The sequence below is a fragment of the Canis lupus genome, chromosome Y (genome assembly GCF_048164855.1).
Source record: "Canis lupus baileyi chromosome Y, mCanLup2.hap1, whole genome shotgun sequence".
NCBI classification, from domain to species: domain Eukaryota; kingdom Metazoa; phylum Chordata; class Mammalia; order Carnivora; family Canidae; genus Canis; species Canis lupus.
Window position 1 is genome coordinate 6,668,575 of NC_132877.1, and position 11,886 is coordinate 6,680,460.

Below are 11,886 nucleotides of genomic sequence, written 5' to 3' on the forward strand. Positions count from 1 at the left end.
CACCATGATGCATTTACTTCAAAACTAAAAGCAAAAACTTCTTAATAAAGGACCTGAGAACAATATGAAGTTTTCAGAACACATTTAAAGATCATGTTAGAACGTAAACACTGTTACAGGAAGGTACCATTTTTATGTATGTCAGAACAGGTATAAAATCCTTACCAAAAAAAAAAAAGCAATTCAAAAAAATGTTTCTTTCAAATTATACTGAGGAAACTTATATATACTACACATTTCCTCTAAGAAACTTCATAGGTTTACAAAAGATGCTGTTAAAGAACTAATACTATAGAATGAAATTAGAAACCTCAAGCACTTTTAGGCCCAAATGACAAATTAAGTTTTGTTCTCCCTCGCAGATTTTAAAAGAAAAAGACAATTTTCATTTCCTTTGATTTACTATTTACTATTTTTCATACAATATTTATTTTTTTAAAATCTCTAAATTGAATACTTTTCAAAATGAACTAAATCCTAATAGGCTCTCATATATATATATGAAAAAAAAAACAAAACATTGAGACACAAAAATCTTCCTTAGTATTACAAACGTATTAGTGATGAAGGAGGATGAAGATTCTAAGGTCTTCTCTCATTAATTACAACTCTCCTTATCTCTTTCAACTTCATTACCACTAGTCAAATGAATTTACAATAATGGCATGGGAATAAACATTTCAACCAATGGGTTCCATCTACATCAAAATCTTTGAAGAGATTGATTTGTTTGTTTGTAAGAGATTTCCTTCCTTCCTTCCTTCCTTCTTCCTTCCTTCCTCGTTCGTTCGTTCATTCATTCATTCATTCATTCATTCATTCGAGATACAGAGAGAAGCAGGCTCCTTGCAGGAAGCCCGAAGTGGGACTCGAACCTGGGACTCCAGGATCATACCCTGGACCAAGGGGAAGAGATTTAAAAATATGGGTATCTCAAAGGAGAGTTTGATTCAGCATTTCTTCGAAAAGATTTTCAGATTTTTTTTTTTTATTTTTTATTTATTTATGATAGTCACAGAGAGAGAGAGAGAGGAGGCGCAGAGACACAGGCAGAGGGAGAAGCAGGCTCCATGCACCGGGAGCCCGATGTGGGACTCGATCCCGGGTCTCCAGGATGCGCCCTGGGCCAAAGGCAGGCACCAAACCGCTGCGCCACCCAGGGATCCCCGATTTTCAGATTTCAATGAGTAGACAAAGATGGTAACCTAACTCATTTACAAATTAGCAACAACCTATTATTTAAAATTATTTGCTAATATACTGTGAAAATGTGAAAATGTGAAGAACTCTGGCTGTCAAACTATAGCTGATCCAAGAAATAAAAATAAAAGTGGGTGATACCCAGGCTACAGACATCACATATAGACAGGGAGTGGCTGTGTGCTGCTATTATCTGCCTTAATAGACAGTTGGCTGGAACTCACAGACTGCTAAATACTAGCATTATAACCCATTACATAATCTGGGTCAATGCAAGAGAGACAATGATGTGTGCTGGTTAAAAATTTTTAGATTTTCAAGATTTTACTTTTTTACTTTTTTTTAGATTTTATTTATTTATTCATGAGAGACACAGGAGAGAGAGGCAGAGACACAGGCAGAGGGAGAAGTAGGCTCCATGCAGGGAGCCTGAGGTGGGACTCGATCACCGGTCTCCAGGATCACGCTCCAGGCTGAAGGTGGTGCCAAATTGCTAAGCCACCGGGGCTGCCCAGATTTTCAAGATTTTAAATCAGAAGATGGCAACCTATGGCGTATAGGCCAAACATCTATTCATCTAAGTAATGCTTTCTTTTTTTTTTAAGTAATGCTTTCATAGAACAAAATATGCCATTGACTTATGTTTTGTAGATAGATGTTTTCATTTACAACAAAATAAAAATTAAGCTGATTCTTAGATAAGAAAAATCTAATAAAATATCATAAGTTGTCACTGCTGGTTGGTGACTATTGTAATAAGGCAGTTATAAGTCAACAGCATTTCAACTGATCTACATATCACCATACTTCAACATTTCATTTAAAAAAAGACCAGTGGATATCCATTGTGTGAAAGCAAGAAAAATGAACTTTAAGTAGTAGTGTAAATTATTTTCTCAATTTCACAGAAATATTGTACTTAATATACAAGGATGTTCTTGCTGTGCTAAGCAATTATTGTACACTGAAATTAGCAAAGTGCTCATAAAATACATCTATTTTATCGTAAAACAATGGACAGAAAAATTAGAAATGTAAATGCAGTATGTCGGGCAAAGGGAAAGAGAAAGGAAAAGGGAAGGGAAGGAATAGAAGAAAAGAAAGGAAGAAAAGGAAGGAAGGGAGGGAAAGAAGGAGAGGAAAAAATGAGACAAATCAAAATCTGTCTCTGGTCAAGCAAGAAAACTGGTAAACAGTTAATTAAATTGTGTTTCACTGCACTGAGTAAAATCAATATATCTAAAGAAAATAAAAATGATTCTAGACAATTAAGACTTTTGAGAACAGCCACTCAATAAAGATGTTGAAACAAATACCAATAGTCAATTAAATAAAAAGGTAAATAATTTTAGGCAGTTTTCTTGGTTCTTAACAGGTCAACAGATGTTACTATTATTTAAGTGATACTGAAGAATCAAGGCTGAATGTTAAGTGACTGACAGATTAATCTTTAAACATAGTCTTTGTAGGACAAACTACAGAGAATATTTTTAAAGAAGCTGAAAAACATTAAATACTACTAGGATGAAATATAACTAATGGAAGAGAAAATGTGTAAAAGGAGAGTAGAATGAATACTGACAAACTAGCAAAGTTATACCTCGGTTATACACTGTATTAGTCAACTGGCAGATACTTGATTATGTACCACTCTTGAAGATTTAATAAAAATAAGCATCATGAATTTCTGTGAGAAACAGAAGCTTATCACTCTGACCTGATGTATGATATTGTAGTAGTGAAGTTGTAATTTTAGAGCTATCAGAGTCAAGACTCAACATTTTCTGTGTGAGAGCAACTATTAATAAGTAATAAAAATTTTGTTAGTCTTCAAAATGATTCTTAAAAAAAAAAAAAAGCCAACCTAAAATACAAAGCAAAATTTGTATTACAGTATTTCCAAGAGAGTATTTTACGAATCACGAGTATAACCTAAACAAACTGCTTCACACACATTTGTGCTTTAAAAAACTCAACAAGAGAAGCCCGACATCAACTCCCTCAAATATCTGTAAGATGCATTTTGAAGATCAAACTACAATTCTACCACAATGTTTCAAATCTCAATCAATGCAGTGCAGAAAACCTTTCCATATTGTAAAAGGCATCTTCTGCAAATGAGGAGATTCCAACTGGAAACTGTAAAGGATTATCTGTAATGCAATGAGACATAAAATGAAAATATCAAGTAAAATAATTATCAGAATTTGATAAATGCTTTCCAATCAATTGATATGCTTAATAAAACATACTTATAGATTGACAGCAGTATTTGGCCGTGCTATCTGTGTGAAAAGATATTTTTAAGGATGAAACACCTAGGTCTCATAGAACGGCTTTCATGGATGCCTATCTGTATTTGAGTCTGATGACAGTCAATACCAATCAAGCCCCAATAAAATTAAATTTTATTGCCCCACGAGGAGGAAAAACTGTACTCAATTATTTTGTGTTTTGACCTTTGTCAATAAAAAGTCAAATATTTTTTTCTATTATATGAGTACCACCCAAAATATCCCCATTTTTACCTAGTAGTTGTACAGCTTAAGATACTACCACCTTAAAGAGGTTTGATGGTTCATTCATTAGAAAATTTCTAAATTACATTTTTAAAAAAATGAAACATAAAAGGACAGAATACCATTACATTACATATTCTAATATCTTCAAAGAAATCTATGATCTTGTAATCAATGGGATAAAGACCAAGCTTTTAAATTGCTTATACTCCTTTACCCAGTGATTTACTGCCTTGTTTTCAGTTAAATTTTTTGGATTATTTTCATGTTTTCATGTTAAAAAAAGACACAGACAAAACTAGTCTCAGCTTAATTATAGAAGTAATTATAAATATTTTTACATATGAGACAGCATTAAGAAGTCCTTTGGCTTTTTAATTACAAATGGGAAACTGGTTGTATGTGTGTTTTATATTTGATTAACTCTTCTTTCAGTTATACAAGATATGTTAGTTCACAAAAATAACCTGGGGTTCGACTCCCTGGAACTTTCATGTATAGCTGAACTGTGTTCATGCCCAGCACAGTATGACCAAGGTGGCTTAGAAGGTTTCCTGCTGATACCACACGCACAAAGGCAGGAAGTTTAGTAAGCTCATGTAGCTGCAATTTCCACCTGAAATAAAGTAATACATCAAAAGTGTCACCTTGTTGCAAATACTGAAGAAAACTTACTAGGTCTTTGAAAATACTATGTTCGAATAAATACATTTAAATCTCTAATAGACTCTTCTAAGGTTAGAAGTAGAGTGTTAGCTCTTCCAGAGAAAAAAGTTTGAAAATAAATTAAGATCACTGAAAATTGAATCCTAAAAACAGAATTTTAGAAATAAAGTAACTTCTCTATTTTGTAAATTTAACCTTTTGAGATTCCTCAGTAACTAAAATCTAATTGCAAAAACTAGCAAAAATCATTTCAGAATGCTGTATCAGAATGTTATATATATAACTAAGACTTTAGGACAACATAAACAACAAAAAGAATGAGTAGGGTTGCAAAAGTACAAAACAATTTCCAATCTTGAGATTCTAAACGCTCTTCATGGATACATAACCGGAGGACTTACTTTTTGTCATCGGAGAGGTCAATGTTGGTTCCGAATTTTATTGTTTTAAAAGGTCCTTTCCTTCTCCTTCCAGAACTTAAAAAAAATTTTTAAGAATATTAAATCCATGAATTTTGGACAGAAATACTGAATGAACACTACAAGCTACTTACGAATCTGAAGATAGGGATTCAGTATCTGAATACTCTTTGTGTTGTGTTCTTTTCTCATTTTCTTCCTATAGATTAGCAAAAACACTCATTTTTAGTACCTATTTCAGGTTATAATTTGTATTACACAATAAAGTAATTTTACCTACGTGAGTATTACAAACTGATTTCAAAACTAAGTTTCTATAGGCACATTTATAAGAAATCTCTTCCATGACTGTATTAAGAAAAAAAAAAAGTAAAATCAAGCTAAATATCATGGTACTTAACCTCTTCCATTTCTTCACAAAGTTACTATTATGAAAAGTCAAGTAATATGTAAATACAAAAAAATCTGATTTTATTGTGTGACATAAGACATTCTAAAACTAGTAGATGAATTTCATTTTACATGATTAGAAGAGAGTTTTTAAGGGAACTGAAAAATAAAACAAAAATCATTTAAATGGGACACCTGAGTGGCTCATTTGGTTAAATGATCCTTCAAAACACACCAGCAGCAACACCACCACCACCACAAACTTCTTTTCCACTCAGATCATGATCCCAGGGTTGTGAGATGGTGCCCTACCTCCACACATCCAGGGTGGAGCCTATTTGTTCCTCTACCTCCTACTCTGATCCTTCCTCAACTAGTGAGCATCCTTAACTGTCTCTCCCTCTCTCAAATAAATAAAACAAAATAAAAATATTAAAAATACGCCTTTTTTAGAAAAAAATTCTGAAACTCTATACATAACCCTAAGAGCAAGACTTTCTTCCTTATTTCATTATTTATTTGAGAAAGAAAGAGTATGCTCATGGGCAAAGGAACGGGCTTAGGGAGAGGGAGAAACAGACTCCTCACTGAGCAGGGACCCTGTTCTGGGGCTTGATCCCAGGACGTCAGGATCATAACCTAAGGCAGACACTTAACAAATTGAGACACCCCAGCATCCTTTATCCCATATTCCAAAATCAAAAAGCAAAATTTGTTTCCATACGGACCCTCTTCTGGAATGAAATCTGTAGCTTTTTACACCTGACACAACTAAAAAAGATAATGAAAAAACTGAAAGGGCAGCCCTGGTGTCCCAGCAGTTTAGTGCTGCCTTCGGCCTAGGGCGTGATCCTGGAAACCAGGATCGGGTCCCGCATCGGGTTCCCTGCATGGAGTCTCCTTCTCTCCCTCTGCCTGTGTGTCTCTGCTTCTCTTTCTCTTTCTGTCTGCCATGGATAAATGAATAAAATCTTAAAAAAAAAAATGAAAGCAAAATTAAAGGACTAAGTATTAATTTTCAAATGTCAAGTAGTAAAACAAAAATACATTATACACTGTAAGAGGGTTTGAATACAGCTATAGATACATACAGTAAGAAAAATTGAGATCTGCCATTTTTTTTTACAATTTATTTTTTTAATTTATTTATGATAGTCACAGAGAGAGAGAGGCAGAGACATAGGGAGAGGGAGAAGCAGGCTCCATGCACCGGGAGCCCGATGTGGGATTCGATCCCGGGTCTCCAGGATCGCGCCCTGGGCCAAAGGTAGGTGCCCAACCACTGCACCACCCAGGGATCACGTGAGATCTGCCATTTTAAATTATGATTTTGTTTAGTCATTCTAATTTTGTCTCTGTGGGTTATTCTAACAAAACAAAAGACATAAAGAGAAGTTCTTTTAGTCTAATTTTTTGAGACAATGTATCTATAAACAAAATATACAGCACAAGTAAGGAACTTAAAAGCTGAATAAAACTGTTAGTCTCTTGATAAAGGTGCCAACATTCAATAATGAAATAATGCTTTAGCATCATTTCCACAACTACAAATCCTTTTGTGGATTGGATTTCATATTGAAAATAATGAAACTGGATTTCTGCCCTTGACCATATAGAAAAATTAACTCAGAATAGATCATGGATGTAAATTTAAGATGGAGCACTATATAAAATTCATAAAACACAGGAGTAAACTGACAACCATAGAGTAGGCAATGATTTCTTAGCTATGACAATTATAAAGAAGCAATCAAAGTAAATTAATAATTCATCAAAAATAAAAGTTTTGTGCGTCATAGAACACCGTCAAAAAGTGAAAGGATAACCATGAACAAAAATAGTATCTGGGGATCCCTGGGTGGTGCAGCGGTTTGGCGCCTGCCTTTGGTCCGGGGCGCAATCCTGGAGACCCGGGATCGAATCCCACGTCGGGCTCCCAATGCATGGAGCCTGCTTCTCCCTCTGCCTATGTCTCTGCCTCTCTCTCTCTCTCTCTGTGTGTGACTATCATAAATAAATAAATAATTTAAAAAAATAGTATCTGCAAATTAAATACTTATCTAAGGTTTTGGTTGGGCCTGCAAGAAATGTACAAGAAGCCATATGGCCTAAGAATGTATTAAAAACTTGTGAATAAAAACTTGTGAATATGGGATGCCTGGGTGGCTCCGTGTTTGAGTGCTTGCCTTCGGCCCAGGACATGATCCTAGAATCCCAGGATTGAGTACCGCCTTGGGCTCCCTGCATGGAGCCTGCTTCTCCCTCTGCCTGTGTTTCTGCCTCTCTCTCTCTCATGAATAAGTAAATAAAGTCTTAAAAAAAAAAACAAACAAACTTGTGAACAAACCTAAAAATGAAGTATTTTCGCATGAGTAAATAAATGAAGGGGCAAAATGTTGTTTCCAAACATTTTATTACAGGTAGTAACAAAAATCATAACAGGAAAAGGGATCTCCAATGAAACCAACACTGGCAGGAAAAACAGCCTAATTCACAATTTGCCAAAGACTCAATGGGATATGTGTAAAGGTTAAAAACTCCAGTGCAATAAACTAATGGGGGTGGGAAGTTAGGGGTGTGGTAGGGTGTGCATGCCACAGCCAAACAGTGAAAAAAGGCCACATTGAAGGGAGGAGGAAGCATGGAGACATAGTGGTGAGCCAAACAAACCCACAATACAATCCATGGGAGGGAGTGACACCTCAGGCTCAAATTGGGGAACTCTAGATTTCTACATCAGGCACAGGGACCCACACATGCAAGGCTCCATGACATTTAGATTTGATAACAAGACTTAAAATGGGTGGGGCTTAAAACCTAGAATTTCATAAGCCATAGGGTTAGCCTCCAGAAGAGCTGGGACAGTGACAGAAAACTGCACACCCACTCTCAAGGCACAGAAAAACAAACAGTCCATCCATATAGATAAAGCACAAAAGCAGCACTGTAAAAAGTAACATTTACTAATCTCAGAGGTGTCCTGGAGGGACATGGATCTTTGCCACACTTCTGCAAAACAAAAGAGGTGGGTGGGCTCCATTTTCCTCTCTAGACCTCCAACCTAGATACTTAGTAACTTTCAGGAACAAGCACAATGTCAACACTCTTCACCTAGCTTGCTAAAAGTATGACCGGTTCTAGCCCTATTTTTTAATTTTGGGGGAACCCCAATAAGGTTTCCATAGTGGCTGCACCAGTTTGCAGTACACAATGGATCACTACCTCCCACATTCTTGCAAAAACTTATCTTTTTAATAATGATTCTTCTATTGGCTACTAAGGTATTATCTCACTGTGATTTTAATATCAATTTCCTTGATGATCTGTGATGTCTATTAGAGCTTCTTCTCATGTGTCTGTTGGCCATGTTGGAAAGAAGTCTATGGGACATTCTATTCATCTTAAAAGATGTGTACATACCTTCTCACATTTAGCAGTTGCTTTTTTTTTATTCCCCTAAAGATTTTATTAATTTATGAGAGACAGAGAGAGAGGCAGAGATATAACCAGAGGGAGAAGCAGGTTCTCCACAAAGAGGCAAACAGGGGACCTGATCCCGAGCCCTGGGATAACACACTGAGCTGAAGGCAATCACTCAACTACTGAGCCACCTTGGTGCCCTAGCAGGTTGCCTTTTGATTTTGCTGAATGCTCCCTTAGCAGTTCATGAATTTTTAGTAAAATGCAGTCACACCTGTTTACTTTCGTTTTTGTTAATTTTGCAAAGAATCCACTGCCAAGACTGATGTCAAGAAGCTCAGTCCTGTTTTCTTTTCATAGTCTTATGGTTTCAGATTTTACTTTCAACTCTTTAATCCATTTTGAGTTGAAATTTGTTTGGTAAGACAGATCTAATGTTTTACTCATTTTTCAGGGATGTAACAGATAACAGTTTGTTCCAAATAATAATAGTAATAATAATAATAAGGTGTTTGTATCATTCAATTTTTAGAGCAACCACGAAAAAAAATCTTAAGACTTAGAAGTGTTATTATAAGAGGTAAAAAGGAATCACTTACTATGTTCAATTATGATTAAATGACAAGATGGAGAAAAAATAAGAGCAAACAATAAGTACAACTAATAAAAAGAACAAAATGGAAGATATAATCCAATTCTATAGAATCACTTTGAATGCAAATAGTCTGAACATACTCATTTAAAAATGGAAATTGTCGAGAGTAAAAAATTAAGAGCTAAACACAAGTGGTCTAAAAAGAAACACACATTATACAAAAAGACACATATTATCTTCAAAACTAAATGGAGAAAGATATACCATTCTAACACTAACAAAAGAAGGCCAGTGTAGTTAATAATAACTTCAGACTTCCAGAGTAGAAACCACCACCATGCCTCAATTAATTTACTGGTCAGTTCCTCCAAGTATCTTTTTTTTTTCAGATTTTTATTCATGAGAGACAGAGATAGATAGGCAGAGAAACATAGGCAGAGGGAGAAGGAGGCTCCATGCAGGGAGCCCAATATAAAACTTGATCCAGGCATTCCAGACACACTCAACTGCTGAGCCACCCAGGTGATCTTCCTCCAAATATTTAAGGAAGAAATTATACAAATGCTCTACAATTTGCTCCAGAAAATAGAAGCAGAGGGAACATTTTTAACTACATTTAATGAGGCCAAGATAATGATTACCTTAATACCAACAACCAAACATTATAAGATATCACCAAAAACATTACAAAAAGACAAAACAAGGAAAGAACTATGTTTTATAAACAAAGATGCAAAAATCCTCAATAAAATATCAGTAAATCAAATCCAACTATGTATAAAAAGAATCATGTATCATGGCCAACGGGGATTTATCCCTGGTTTGCAGGCTGATTCAATGTTAAGAAACCAATCCTTGTCATCTGTCACATTAAAAGACTGAAAAATGGGAAGCCTGGGTGCCTCAGTGGGTTAGCAGCGCCTTCGGCCCAGGGCATGATCCTGGAGAGAGTCCCGCGTTGGGCTTCCGGCATGGAGCCTGCTTCTCCCTCTGCCTGTGTCTCTGCCTCTCTGTTTCTCGAATGAATAAATGAAATCTTATAAAAAATTTAAAAATAAAAGACTGAAAAAGGAGAAATGTATGATTGTAACAATTGATGCAGAAGCAGCAAGATCAAACGTGTGTGGTAAAATTACTCCCCGTGAACCTGGTATAGTGAGGAACTTCCTCCACTTGGTAAGAACATCTACAAAAAAAACTATATCTACATTAATATACAACAGTGAGGAACCCAAAGCATTCCCCCACATCAGGAACAAAACAAGGTTGGTTCCATCAAATTATAATTGGTATTTCTTCTTTCACCTTTGGTGGATGAACAAACAAATGAACTGAGGTTATGTCCAGAAAAGGAAATGTTATTTAGAGATAAATAAAAATGAGCTCAAGATATGAGAAGACGTAGAGGAAATTAAAATGCATATTATTACAGAAAAGACTTGAATGTGGGCAGCCCGGGTGGCTCAGCGGTTTAGTGCCACCTTCAGTCCAGAGTGTGATCCTGGAAACCCCGGATTGAGTCCCGCGTCGGGCTCCCGGTGCATGGAGCCTGCTTCTCCCTCTGCCTGTGTCTCTGTTCAGACTCTCTCTGTGTGACTATCATAAATAATAAATAAAAGAAAAAAATTAAAAAAAAAAGATTTTATTTATTCATGAGAGACAGAGACAGAGAGAGAGAGGCAGAGACACAGGCAGAGGGAGAAGCAGGCTCCATGCACCGGGAGCTCGACGTGGGACTCGATCCCAGGTCTCCTGGATCGCGTCCTGGGCCAAAGGCAGGCGCCAAACCGCTGCGCCATCTAGGGATCCCAATAAATAAAATCTTAAACAAATAAAAAAATAAAAAAAGAAAAGAACTGAATGTGAAAAGGCTACTTACTATATATTCCAACTATATGACATTCTGGAAAAAGCAAAACTAGAGACATAAAACTTCAATGTTTTCTTTTTTTCTTTTTTTTTTTTTTCAATGTTTTCTTTGAAAGAAATTATAATTAGGCAAAGGACACAATTTCTAGGACAATGGAACTCTGAATGATATACTGGTTGGGGGGGGGAGGCAGGTACGTGGGTGGGTTAATTGGTTGACTGACTCTTGATTCTGGGTCAGGTCATAATCTCAGGGTTGTGACATTAAGCCACATATCAGGCTCACACTCAGTGGGGAGTCTGCTTGAGATTCTCTCTCTTTTTCCACTTCTTGCCCTGCTCATGATGTCTCTCCCAAATAAATAAATCAGAAAAGGAAAGGAAAGAGGAAAGGAAAAAGGAAAGGAACAGAACTCATAAAATGGTGGAAAGATTTGCAAGTTATGTATCTGATACAGGGTAACATCGAGAATACAGAGGAAACTCCTGCAACAAAATGAAATAAGAATTTGAATTAAAACATGAGTAATGAAACGGAGCAGATGCTTCTCCAAACTTATGAAACATAATTATACAGGGGCACCTGGGTGGCTCAGTCAGTTAAGTGTCTGCCTTCAGCTCAAATCATGACCCCAGAATCCGAGGATGGAGCCTGATGGCTCCCTGCTTGAGGACAGACCACTCCTCCTACTCTTTCTGCTCCTCCCTCAGCCCATGCTCTCTCATTCCATTCCCTCTCTCTCACAAATAAATATTTAAAAACAAAAACAAAAACATAATACAAACTAAACAGATTGCTATAAAGGTA

The 11,886-nt window shown here is 36.2% G+C and overlaps 1 protein-coding gene across 13 annotated transcripts in view; it reads right to left on the reverse strand.

Annotated features, from left to right (window-relative positions):
* The window catches only part of LOC140629027 (lysine-specific demethylase 6A-like), a 154,467-nt gene that overhangs the window by 17,749 nt on the left and 124,832 nt on the right, over positions 1 to 11,886 (reverse strand). For 12 of the 13 annotated variants that reach the window (XR_012026900.1, XM_072818424.1, XM_072818419.1 and 9 more), the window contains 3 exons: positions 4,939 to 5,003; positions 4,787 to 4,861; positions 4,187 to 4,335 (listed from right to left, as the gene is read on the reverse strand). Coding sequence is in view for 11 of the 13 variants with exons in the window: in XM_072818424.1 (XP_072674525.1) it covers positions 4,187 to 4,335; positions 4,787 to 4,861; positions 4,939 to 5,003 (289 nt within the window). In the remaining 2 variants the exon portion in view is untranslated. Of the gene's footprint in view, positions 1 to 3,286; positions 3,354 to 4,186; positions 4,336 to 4,786; positions 4,862 to 4,938; positions 5,004 to 11,886 lie in introns of all 13 variants that reach the window. The other variant, XR_012026901.1, reaches the window with a different exon arrangement.